This window comes from Monopterus albus, unplaced genomic scaffold (assembly GCF_001952655.1).
Source record: "Monopterus albus unplaced genomic scaffold, M_albus_1.0 scaffold159.1, whole genome shotgun sequence".
NCBI classification, from domain to species: domain Eukaryota; kingdom Metazoa; phylum Chordata; class Actinopteri; order Synbranchiformes; family Synbranchidae; genus Monopterus; species Monopterus albus.
The window spans coordinates 192426-205637 of record NW_018128039.1 but is presented as its reverse complement, the minus strand read 5'-3'; the positions used below and the strand labels follow the sequence as shown (position 1 = coordinate 205637).

The window sequence follows — 13212 nt, the reverse complement described above, 5'->3', positions numbered from 1 at the left end:
CGCTCTTAGTCTGACCCGTCACCCAGGACCTGTTTGCCTTGGGAGACCCTACCAAGGGCATATAGCCCTCGACAACATAGCTCCTAAGATCACTCGGGTAATCAAACCCCTCCACCACAATAAGGTGGCGGTTCAAGGACGGGGTGTTTCTTCATGTATTATTAATAGTTTTGTATTATTGTGTCAATGTCTGCATTTGATTGACAGCAGCCGGGGGTGTGTCTGTGTCAGTGTCCCTCTTACTTGGGGTGTTTTCTGTAAACTGTCCCGTCCACCCCAACAGTGGTCTTCAGATAGTCCAGCCCGCGGTTTTCACGGATGCGGTTGACGATGGTTGCCAGGGCAGCAGCACAAAGATGGGCAGAGCGTATGGAGACAGTGTCGCAAACCAGACGCACCAAACGGACATCAACTGAATCCCATTTCAGGCCCAACTCAGTCAGAATATTCTGGCAGTTTTTCAGACCACGGTCCTGCCTGAACCAGAGACAGAGTCAGGACATAAATCAACATCGACAATGAAGCAGAACCTGTGAATGAATATCACCTGCTACTTCCAGGATCACATAACAAACTTTCAGTATTTACTTTTAAGCCAACCAAGTCTTCAAATGTCAGTTTCTTAATTGACATTTATTTTGCACACTCACAATTCCATGACAAATACGACTGGATAAAAAAATAGTTTCCAAGTAAATGTGATTCTTATTTGCATGATCCCAATGACCCCATACTGGCTCTTAAAATCCCAAAACTGATCTTTGTACCTGAGCCTTTTCCCATAAAACATATACACATGCAGATAATATTATGTGTAGGCATCTGTGAGTGTCAGATGAGAAAGTTTACGCCTCTAAATCACCAAATGACATTATCAGTGGCCCCTGATGAAGCAATGTGACAAAAGACAACTTGGACGACTCAGACACTCACTCCTCAATCTCAGAGATGAATCTTGTCTCGAATCTGCCAGGGGTCAGCAGCGCCTCTGACGTCTTTCCCTTAAACAGCAGCTTGTCCTCTGTCAGCTTCACCAGCAGCAGCCGAACGATTTCTCCCAGATACATGCCGCTGATCATCTTCTCGAAGCTACAGGGGGAAACCAAGCACAGGGATGAACTGGACGGAAAGGACGGGAAAGATGCTGAAGCATCAAAAACATCTGTCAACTTGGCTCGCTTCCAAAAGTTTCCTGCCCCCTAGTGGCCAAAAGCCAATTAATGCAGCTGGTTACATTAACAAATCGCAGACCTCAAAATTATTAGCAACTGTCTGAGCTACAAGGACATGAAACTGTCAGTTTGTGTGTTACTGTTGTTTTGTAATCCATAAGCATATCGTCCAGTGTTTTTATTTTGATGGTGTCTTGCATTTAAAAAATTATTTACTATCATAGCAACAAGAAGAAACCATTTCACCATGAATACAACAGGAAGAGATTTTTGTATATAAAAATGATTGTCAGTACTTTGTTGCTCGAACCAACTGTTTTCAGTGCACAACAAATATTTTCTGAACATTCGCCATATGTACATGTGGATGCCAGGGTTGATGGATGTCTTGTCCACTACTACGTCAAACTGTGTCTGGATGTCTTCCAGGCTGCCGTCGTCTCCGAAGCCACCCCACTCTGTGTTGATGCACATCCGCCCGTCCTCGCCCTCCACACGCTTCACGTTCTTCATCTCCTCCATGTAGCAGGCGTTGGTGCCTGTTCCTGTGGAGGAAGAGAAGCACAGTTTCAGTCTAAAGCTAAGCCTGGCGTCCAGCTGGCGCCCAGTGATTTGCACTCTTCTAAATGTTCTTAAGGCCGATTCCCATTTTCCATTATACTGTATGCTCAGAAGTTAGTTTAGCATCTAGTCTAACTGTACATGGCATATTGATGTGAATATTATTGTATGTGCTCTGAATATGTTGATCAAAAACAGTTCTGAGGATCCTGCTGTCGCTGATTTGTTATGAACATTCACGTTTTGGTCCAGGGGCTGTGGGCCTGCACCCTATTGAGTACACGTTATATCATAAAACAGATATTTTCTTCCAATTGAGAGAAGCACAAATAGGCAGCAGAGTGAGATTCATGACCGGTGCATCTGAGCCTGAACTTCGTGATTCACTAAAATGTATTGTTACCAATGATCATGCCGATCTCACAGCTCTGGTCCTTGTAGCCGCAGCTCATCATCGTGCCCACCGTGTCGTTCACCATGGCGACCGAGCCTATATCATAGTCCTACAGACAGGGAGAGAGAGAGGTAGACGGGTGTGTTTGTGTGGTTCCTATTTATAATCTGAACCACAGATAACCTGCACACACACTGTCCTACTCTCACAAGTAGAAAGTGTCACAGTCTGAGACAGAGATCACAGAGGTATCACATCCAGAAACCCTCAAAACAGAAAGAGAAATGACCACATGTGGATGCTGCAACGTCAAATGTCAAAACAGTCAACAATTCATGATCCAACAAACTCATGAATCGACTAAATGTTGCAGCACTTTCAAGTTTAACAATCACTGTACGAGGGTTTTCGACTGACCGCTCTCCTGTGAATGGCGTCCCTCAGTAACTTCACCACGTCTTTTCCCTCCACTTCAGAGCAGCTAAAGCCTTTGGTCCAGTGGATCAGGATGCTCTGCGTAGAAATACCAGAGACAAGAACATTTAAAAAGAACAGGCCGATGTCCTTCTAAAACCTCCTACAGTACAAGGTGTGTGCATCCTGTGTGTGCATGTGTGTGTAAGAGACCTTGTCAATTTCAATCTGTTCACAGGGGAAGGAGAAGGTGAAGCCCAGAGGGAGAGTTTGTCCCTTCAGATTCTGAGAGTCAAGGAAATCAGCAAGACAGGCTGCGATGTGGTCGAACAACTGGGCAGACAGAAAAACCATGACAGCATCAGAAACCAGGCTCCCCCAGGTCAGAGGTGTTTGAGTTGGAACGCTGTAAACTAAGATAATCTACTATATGACCTGGTTTCCTTCTTGTTCACGTTGAGCTCCAGTAAACATCTTAATAACTTAGATAGCAACTGTGAACTGGGAGAGTTTCTGGACCACTAATGCACCTTTTGGACTGTGTTTGTGTTTAGAAATGGTTCCACAGCCTTATGAACAAAATCCCACCCTGTCAGTCGATATTAGCCAGTTAGCAGTTAGCATCATCCTTCATCCAATGTTTACCTGCAAAAGGCTCTCAGGTGTTTTATTGTGGAAGCAGCACTGATGTGACTACTTAGCATTAGCCACATTAGCTTGCCGGCTTTTAAATTTGAGGATTTTTTTTTTCTTCAGGTGAGCTATTTTAATAATCAGTCTGCATTTTTTAATGGACAAAAACAGTTTCAATATTGCACCTTATGGCCACCGTAGTTTCTACTGTGTCACCTGCTCTCCAGTTCCCCGCATGATGTCCTGAGGGATGGCACAGATCTGACTGTCCATCTTCAGCACCTTCTGCTCCTCCTCCATCACACGCACATAAAGAACACGGAAGTTCGTCCCACCAAGATCCAATGCCAGGAAGTCGCCTTTCTCTGCCGGGAGGAACAAGTTGACCATGGGTGAGGTCTGGTTTCAGAATCCTCACCTATGTGCTTTCTCATTTCTCAGTGAGCATCACTGTCTTGTCTTTGAGTGATGTTCAAATGACTTTTTTTTTAGGTGAATACTGATAGAAATAAAAATGTGATTTTTTTTCCACCCAGGGCTGTACCTTTTCACAGCCCTTTGCAGTGTCTGTAGATTTAATTTCAGGCTGCATAAAGCAACATGCAAGTATGGACAAGTGGAGAAGAATGAATCTCAATGATGGTGATGAATTCCGGTTATACAAGCTACATAAACAGAAAGATTTACAATATTTGGTCTGATGGTTCCTCTGTGGAAACTCTAGCAGAGATTACACTGTTTACTTTGTAGGGCTGAAGGATATGTGAGATGTGTTGTTACATAATGCATATTGCATAATGTGACTTGTTTTGTAGCACTGAGACATCAGTTTAAGAAATAAAGACTGTTCTGGATAACCGATAAAGTGCTCCAGCCTCTGTGCAGGTATTTCTGCTTGTTGACTAGAATTATTGGAACGTCTTGTGCAGCCGAGTGTACTTTAGCTACATAATGATGCAATTTCATTTCTCTTTAAAGTTTTTAAAGTTTGGCTTCATAGATGAAATATAATGTTTGCTACATTATATTACTATGTTAGTTTGTCTGATGGTAAATAAGCTTCAAGCTTTTATTGGACAGTTTAAAAACACACTGCTGATTCGGGACAGTCTATTGCTCCAGTGTATCTGACAAAAAATGCATTATCTTTACCTGTCCCATCCGGGGTGGCCCTGACGAAGGTGGGCAGCATCTTTACAGGCGCCTTGTGATGTGTGTGTTTCCCCAGACCTTGAATCATATTCTTCTTCAGCCGAGCAGAAATCTCCTGCAGCTTCTCCTGAGACAGGAGGAAGGGCTTCAGGTACTTCTTCACCTGCAGGGAGAGAGACAGATACACAAATATGATGTAGCTGCAAAGTTATACAAGATTCTGACATGAATGTCTTTGTGCAGTGGATCAGCACCAATAACAAGTTTATGTTATAATCACCTTTATAATTTTCCTCCTTTTTGTCTTTTATCCATCAGATTTTTCTCTGTGCTTTAGCAACACATTTATGTGTTTATATGTCATGAAGGCCACAAACAAACTTAACTCTAGAAAAATTAAAAATTAAATGCATAGACTTTTTAGTTTGAGTAGTTTCAATTTACAACGGCCTTGTAATTTCTAAAGAACAGGTTTGTTTGTTTTTACACTACGTTTTCATTAAAATGACTCTGTACAGATACTATGCAGCATATTTACACACACACAGTAACAAACAAGCAGTTGGCAGATTTAATTCTTACAGATTTCACCCACAAGAGAATCAGACAGATGAGATTTCAGACGTTTCTCCACTAGATGGCAGCGTGCTAAGCTGACACATTTAAAATGGAGTTTGAAGTGTTTTCCTCTTTGAACAGTCGGGGGTTCGATTTCACAGCATAATAGAAACAGTACAACAAAGCAGAAAGATTTTCCCCACAGGTGGGCTTAAAACCTCTGGAATATAAAAAGGAAACAAAGGCGCTGCTACATTATTAATAGTCACATTGTTTATTCGGGATAATAATTGAGTTATTAAAGTGTAAGAGAATTAATTTGTCATACATTTTGCATCAATGTGTGGCCACCCACAGCTTCAGGAAGCACTTGTTTGAGGTTAGTGCTGTCAAAGGAGGTTCAACCACAAGGGCTTGCTCACTTTTTCCACCAGCACTGGGAATGTTTAATGGATGTGTTCATTGAAGACTTTAAAGATTATAACTGTTTGTGTGGTATTAGCTTAAACATTGTGTTTGTCTACACTTATGACTAAGATGAAGATCAGATCACATTTTAAACCATGTATAAAACCCGGTGATTCCAGATGTTCACCTACGTTTCCTTGACACTGTATATTTCCATCTTAACAGAAGTTAAATAGATCTCTAAATAGATCCTGGTTCTGAGTGTAGAGGGCTTCGGCTACAGAGGGTCATAAAGATTTTGTTGTATTTGTTCTGAGCGCTGGTAATAAAGAAATCTTTCTTATTGTTCAAGGCCTCATCTGTCTTTATTTAGCAAGTCTTCCATCACACAGGGCACTTCACGTTATTTGTTCATTGACAGGATGGAACCACATTTTCTCACAGAGGACACTTATGTTGCGTTGTACACCTTAAATAGTGCAGTTTGTTTTCCTCTAGAAACCCTACAGATCCTCTTGCTCACCCCATTACAACAGCAACTCACAGAGCGCTGCATTACATCCTCTTCATCGAAACGGTGCTTTAGCTTTCACTTCTTGTTTGTTGGGAGTTCTTTGTAGGGGACTGTCACATTTTCTTCCAAAGAAAAGTTACACATAAGGACACGTCTGTGGCATATACAGTTACACTCAGGCACTTCCTGATTTAGTTATTGCTAAGACAACCTTTACAAAGCTTTATCAAATTTTCTCCTTGGTGTGGGCACTGTTTTATCATGTTTGCTCTTCTGTGGACGCATTTCACAGAGTACTTTATCATGTTTACTGTACTGTGGGGTATTGTTAAAGGGCATTTTACTACACAACTGCACATAACCTTACAACACACCTGCAGTAAATGCAGCCTGAAAGTCATTTGTGATTGTCTTTGCTAAACATGTCTGGGCAGGATGTGTATGTGTGTACATCCCAGTGTCGACGTGGAAATGTAGTCTGGATCACCCACAGGACCAGTTTCATACGTGAGGTGTGATGTGCACATCAACAGCCTGGCACGCACACATTCTTTACTCTGCAAGTTCCAACAGTCCTGCTGCTGCTGTGGTCAATGCTAATGTGAGAAATACAGCTGAGGAGATTAGAGATGCAACAATTGTCACAGAATAAACTAGTCACTAGAAAAAAATGAATATGCAGTTTTTTAATATAATGTGAATCAAATAGTTCATTTTGTAAGTAAAAAATCCAAATATTTGCTGTTTCTAGCTTCTCAAATCTGAGAATCTTCACAACAGTAAAGTGATTCTCTAAATTTTGGAGTGTTGGTCGAACAAAAACAAGACATTTGTAGACGTCACGTTGGGCTGTGTGAAATTATAAGGATCCTTTTTCAATGACAGACTAAACATGGAAACATGAAATGCATATCAGTATAATTTAGTGACAGTAATTTAGACTTACACTTCCTGAGGATATCATTATCTCTGATTAAACCTCTACGAAGCCACTCAGAAATCAGTGCTAAAAAAGGCTGCAGAACCTGCCTGAGAATCTTCATGTTTTTAAGTTTTCTTCAGTATCACAGTAACCCAGTGAAAGCTGTCTGTACATCCATGGGTACACAGCACACTGGAGCAGCTAATTTCTAATTCTGCATACTTTTAATGGGGACAAATTGTTGCAATGCAATGAAATACAGGTTGCAAAAAACTGAAGCTGATGTTATAAAAACATATTTGATCATTTCTGTCACCAGACTGGGTCACAGATATGTTTCTATCTATCAGATAAGCAAAAGTCAAGCTTCACCCTGAGCTGACAGAACCGGTTACTTCATGAAGGAAACTCATGAGTTGATCCAGAAATTGTCACACTGTATTAAGAGTTGCTGTTGTTCTCACACAGTAACGTTGCTCCTTCAGTCTGATGACAGATATATAATCATGGAGCTTGAACAACAGGTATCACAAGAATCATTGTACATTATTTTAGGAACGTTTCTCAGAAGGTTTGTGTCACATAGTGCTGCAAAGACATGACTGACTGAGTGCGGTAAACATCATGATAATCCTTCCTGTGTTGCGGTTGAAAAATCTGTAGGAGGTGCTGGGTACGGCGCCTCCAGATCGTCAGTCCTGCTGAGGTCTGCTTATTTGAATTTGTGATCAACAGGCTGAAAAGTGGGAGTCTTCTGTTGTAAAATTAAGGAAATGTATCACTGATTTGTCCTGTGTGAATCACGCTCTGTGATTTCCTAATCAAAGAATGTTCCCAAAACAGGCCGTCTTCTCACACTGTGTAACAAAACTGAAATCACAGTGATAAGAAGTGAAGAAATGGTTTTACACACACAGTCACCTTGACATGTCTGTAAATAGTTTGAATGCTTCCTGAAAATTGCTAAAAGACAAGACCACCAAGTTGGAAACGCCCACTGAAAGTTGTGCTTTCAGTCCATTTGTGTTTTCAACCTGTTTGTGTGGAGTCGTGAATTAATACACTGGCCTGTAGTTTCACATGCTGACAGATCAGCAGTGTGACAGCATGTACAAACAGACTGGGCACATATGAGTAAATCTGGTTTCTTGGTAATAATAAATATGCATTTTAATTGTAACTTTATTGTGTAATAGCTGAACACCAAATAAGCATCATTTTCCATCTCTTTCATGGTTGCTTAGCATCTCTGTGTGGTTTAGATCATTCCGGACCATTTTTAGAGTTATTCTGGTCTGTCTCATTTGTGATTGTTCCGTCTTTTGTGTGTGTGTTTTTTCTCCAACTCTTTAGTTTTCCCTTTCAGTTGCTGGTGTTTTGTGTATCTTTGTAGTGATGTTAACAGGCACCCTGGCCACCCTTGTGGATGCATGGGGCCTTGCACAAGAACAGTTTTAATTTACAAGTCTGAAATAAGTCCAAAAGAGGCAAACCCTGTTTCAAGACATTTTAAATACACTGCTTTGTTTTACACAAATGCATCCAGGATGCTCTTTAACAGACTTTAAGAGTAATGGAGGCAGGTCAGAAACTTTGCCAGAAACTTTGCCATGCTATTAGAGGGTGTAAGCAAATGTTATCAGCATCATGGGGCTGTCACAATATCTGTTCTGCTGTATGAGATTCAGTAATGGGCTTGTCCATTGTGTTGGTTGGCACCGTTAACAAGTGCACAAAACATGTTTTATTCTCAAGTGACACTTACCTCTGGAGGGATGCTGTCCAGGTGCAGGGGTAAGGAGTCTTCACTCATTTTCGCCTTCTTGCAATTGTTTGTGTAGTTATCACTGTTTACCTCTGTGATGCTCATCTGGACAAAGGAGGTTAAAGGGTCAGTTCAGCCAAAATACAAAACGTAGTGTCATATGCCTAGTGGCATTACACCATGCAGTCAGTTCAGCCAAAATACAAAACGTAGCAACGTATTCTTGCATGGTGTAATGCCTAGTGGCATTACACCATGCTAGAATATGCCATATACAGATGTAGTCTCTACTACGTAAACCATGTTAGGTTAGCATTGCTAATTAACATTAAATACATAGTACATTCATACTGTAGCTGATGGCAGTGTCACTAGTTAGGTAGGTATTTGGTCATTACCAAATTACTAGACAAATTAAACTTCAACCTGAGGATCACCAAAGGGAAACATAATTATCTATCCACTATTAAGTATCCACTTTGGTGCCTAACTGCTGGCAAAAAAATTCCATTTTAACAAATACATTTCATTAGCATTCCCTGACATGCCATCAAACCCTCTGGGTAGATTAAACAAGATGCTAAATGCTCACCCACTGATTTAAGGAAAAGAAAGAAGTGGGATTAAGGAAAAGATACAGCTACATGCTTACTGGGTCATAAAAGAAGCATTCAGAAAGCCAGCTAATTGCTAACTAGCCCAGTAAGCTAGTGTGACTAATTCAAGCATTGAAACTCAGTAAGCCCCAGTCACCAGTTGGTAATATCAAACTCCAAAACCATAAAATAAGTTTCTCTACTGCAGCAACACTGGAGCCTTCAGGGGTTTTATTTTTCTATCTTATGAGCACATGATAAAAAGGCTTCCTTTAGAACAGGTAATACAAAAATACACAAGGTAACATCTCCTGTATCTGACCCTGTTAAACCTACCATTGACTTTCCTCCATTATATGTTCATTACAATCCAACACACACAACAGACAGTAATACTTTCAATAAATTTATTAACTGGAATAACTGAGTGGTCTCCCCCAGGATGACAGAGTCCCCATCCACGAGGGGCCACTGACTGGTCTGATGAGGATGAACATGGTGTGAACCAGATGCTGTGGCCTTCCCGGTCAACAGGTCTCAGCCCAGTTGAACAGTTAAGGGAGACGTTGGAGCGACATGTTAGACAGCATCTCCACCACATCATCAAAACACCACATGAGGGAACATCTGCTGGAAGAACGGTGTTCACCCCTCCAGGAGAGTCCAGAGATTTGGAGAGTCAGTGCCAAGGTGGAGCTGTTCTGGTGGCGCGTGGGGGCCCAGCACCTCACTGGGACTCTCTGTGTTGGGTCATCCTTTAGTTTGTCACTGTCTGTGTTTGTCATGAGTTAGGTGTTCCTAATAAACTGACACCTATGTAGGAACAAGACTTGACATGCTCTGTAGGCACTAAAAATGCTCATACACTGATTATAAAGTTAATAGCAGATTTGTTTGTTTGTGGCACTGATAATGCAAAAAATAAGACCAGTTGTGCACCAGCGTTGAAATATAAATAACAGACTAAAACTACTCTCTTCTCAGTGCTGCTTCAGCTAATGTAATATCTTTATTATGATCAGATACAAAACAAGGGAATGGTTGAATGTTAAGAATCAGCACCTCTCTGACTAGAGACCATTTTCAGTCTAAAGGAGTTTGATAGTTTACATTCTTACGTTTATGTGTAATAATCAAGGAGTTTGTTCCCCAAGTAGATGAAACACTGAAAAGTCCCAGTTAAACAACGAGGTTGTGACACCTATGACTTCAGGGAAGATCCGGTTGATGACAAGCCTCTGGATTAAGCTTTTGTTGTTTTTAGGTGGTGTCCCTTGAAGATCAAATTACAAGGAAAAAGTGGCTCTTCAACTTTGCAGGTTGAAGATCAAGACAGCCAACAAGATGCAAAAGTTAATCTGACTAAAAATGCCATCATCACACTGGAAATCAACCTGCAACACCCACTGTTCGGTTCTGGTATCTGACGCATCTCACGTAGGCTGATGCGTCAGACCCCTCAGTCACACCTGACATAGTGAAGTCTTAGGGCTTTGGCTTATTTCAACTCCACTTTTTTTTATTCTATCTCCCTGAAAGTCTTCAAATGAAATTTTACAGTAAACAGCTTTAAAAGAATCTGAACCAACAGAACAGTCATATCTAAAATCTCGAATCAGAAACCAAGTCTAGCTCTTCACTGGCGACCAAATCGACCGGTAGCACAAGTTTTTTATAACCAATTTAACACCCTCCGTTTTTTTAAATAAAAGTTTTGAACAGGCCCCTGATCTGATCTGACAAAAATCCTGAGATGTTCAAAGATACATCAAACCAACATTCACCCCTTTGAGGTTTCAAACCGGGGCTCAGCGGGTCTCTCTGTGGTCCTTGAAAAGGCAGCAGAGGGTCTGTGGGTGAAAAGCTGGGACGGATTTCATGAGCTGCGTTACACATAAAAAATTGTGAGCTAAGCTCTGTTCACTAAATCCTGTCAGACAAAACAACATGATCACTAAGGATGTGGAGCTTTGGCTTCATCTTCATTTAGGCAACACTTCATCATGATGACCAAACAGCTCCTCTAACATGTAAAACACACTGTCCTAAGCTTTAAAACATCTATGAGAAGTGGCTCACCTTTGCGTTCTGCGCGGCGCCGGTTAAACTGACAGGAGTCAACTTCCTTAATAAACGAGAAGGTGTGTGTGTGAGCTGAATTTCTGAACGGTGTTTCCACCCACTTGATCGGGGAGAAGCCGGATTAATGCTGACCCGACCCGACCAACCACGGCCGAGGTTTTTCCCAGAACACACCGAGCTGTCAAGTCAAAACCAAGCTGAAGAAGAGCTCATTTAGTTCGCAGCGACAGGTGTCTCTCTGCGCGGAATGGCGCACGAAGAGCGCCAGGTCATCTCAAAATACTTCACCCCTCCGATTAGGCAAAATGACTGATGGTGTAATATTCATCTGGAGCTGCTGGTTAGCGCCACGTATTGTAAAACAAGATAGTAAAAATCTGTCCACATACTTGAACTGTCTCCCTCTGGGGTGTTTCTGCGGGTTTTGCCAAACTCCGATTTTAAGGCCTTTTTAACGCTCAGTGGTGGAAAGAATCAAAATAGGCTACATTTACACAAATAACAGTCATGATGTACCTGTACTTTACTTGAGCATCTCCACGTCCTGCTACTTCATACTGTGACTTCACTCCATGTCAGAGACAAACCGTGTACTTTTTACTGCCCTACATGTATCTGATAACTTCAGTTCCTTTCCAGAATCAGATAAACTAACCAAACCCAGTAGAACCATCAGACTCTATTGATCCTGGTGGGAAATCCACCAGCTACCCAGTAGGATGGAAACTACTTCACAGTATAGGTATATGAGGTAGTTAACATCAGCTCCACCTTTACCAGCTGCAGCATTAAAGTGATGGACACAGTAACGCATCAGTCACTATGATCCAGTGGTATCAGAGACATTACTGGGACACGGGCTGTTCTGCAGGACGAGTACTGGTACTGATGGTACTACAAGTATGTTTGGTGCTAATTTTTTTTGAACTTTTACTTTTCACATTCAAGTCACATTCTGAATGCAGAACTTTACACTGTGCTACTGCTACTTTTACTTGAGTAAAGGAGCCGAGTACTTCTTCCACCACTGTTAGCGTCACAAATAATGAAATGTAATGCGGTTCTATTGGTCAGAGAACGGCGGAAAAGCAGCGGAGACAATAAGGTCTACAATTATTGATACGTTAAGAAATGAGGTAATTTAGTTAACTGGCACATGCTCAACCTACTGTAGCAGTTATAATATATAATGAAAATACATGATACCTCTGCTAACTCTCTAAGAACAGAAACAATTTAAAGTTACAACTTCTGCCTAAACAAATCAAATTTGAGAATCTTACAGAACAAGTCACATGTTGCTTCACTCTCACAGGAAAAAGAAACCTCTGTCTGGCAGTTTCAAACTAAAGTGTAACAGCAGCACCAACACCAAAGAAAGATGTTCACCAGGTAAAGGAGGATATAAGTGATGTTCACAGTTTCACCTGTGAAATTATGACGTTACCTGCATGGGTTCAATCAAGGAGCAGACACGTGTTCAGTGCACTGCAGCGAGTTTGCTTCTGCTTCAGTCCAACTAGCACAGTAAAGTGCTGATACAGTATCAAAGGACAAATAAAGGGGAAGTATTATTTCTCCAGCAATTTCAACTTTGCAGTAAGCATTTTGAGATATGTTCCTGCTGTGGTTTTGGTCAGTGTGGTAAAAAAAGGAAACATGGTCAGAGGGGAAACTAAACCATTGTAGATTTTTAGCTGCTTAAATGCAAACCTCTTCAAAATACCCCCCCCCCAAACAAACATTTTGTTCATCGCTGCTTCATTCACTGTCAAAACCAAGAAGTGTCTCAAGACACGGTGATGAAAGACCTGCACTGGGCAGTTTGTGACCTTAAAAGGGAAAATCTGAGTGTCAGGCTTTAAGTGCATTGCACTTCCTTCCACATAGTGAAGGCTCAAGGAACAGCAGGTTCCTGATGAGGATCTCACAGCACCTTCAATGTTTAACTGCTCACAACATTTGATGTTTGTCAGGAAACAAGACAAAGGATCCAAAGTTAGCATTTTAAACAGAGCCCCCAATGAATCAAACCAGGAGA

The 13212-nt window shown here is 41.4% G+C and overlaps 1 protein-coding gene across 3 annotated transcripts in view; it reads right to left on the bottom strand.

Moving 5' to 3' along the window:
• The window catches only part of LOC109968706 (glucokinase-like), a 17319-nt gene extending 4203 nt beyond the window's left edge, over window positions 1-13116 (bottom strand). The window contains exons 1-10 of one of the 3 annotated variants that reach the window (XM_020615181.1): window positions 12619-13116; window positions 8494-8598; window positions 4327-4489; window positions 3391-3539; window positions 2755-2874; window positions 2545-2640; window positions 2137-2236; window positions 1534-1717; window positions 934-1089; window positions 244-477 (exon numbers count right to left, since the gene is read on the bottom strand). In XM_020615181.1, the coding sequence (XP_020470837.1) occupies window positions 244-477; window positions 934-1089; window positions 1534-1717; window positions 2137-2236; window positions 2545-2640; window positions 2755-2874; window positions 3391-3539; window positions 4327-4489; window positions 8494-8598; window positions 12619-12624 (1313 nt within the window). In that variant the 5' untranslated portion in view covers window positions 12625-13116. Of the gene's footprint in view, window positions 1-243; window positions 478-933; window positions 1090-1533; window positions 1718-2136; window positions 2237-2544; window positions 2641-2754; window positions 2875-3390; window positions 3540-4326; window positions 4490-8493; window positions 8599-11168; window positions 11682-12454; window positions 12565-12618 lie in introns of those variants that run through there. The other 2 variants (XM_020615183.1, XM_020615182.1) reach the window with 2 other exon arrangements.
• Window positions 13117-13212: the final 96 nt, after the last annotated feature.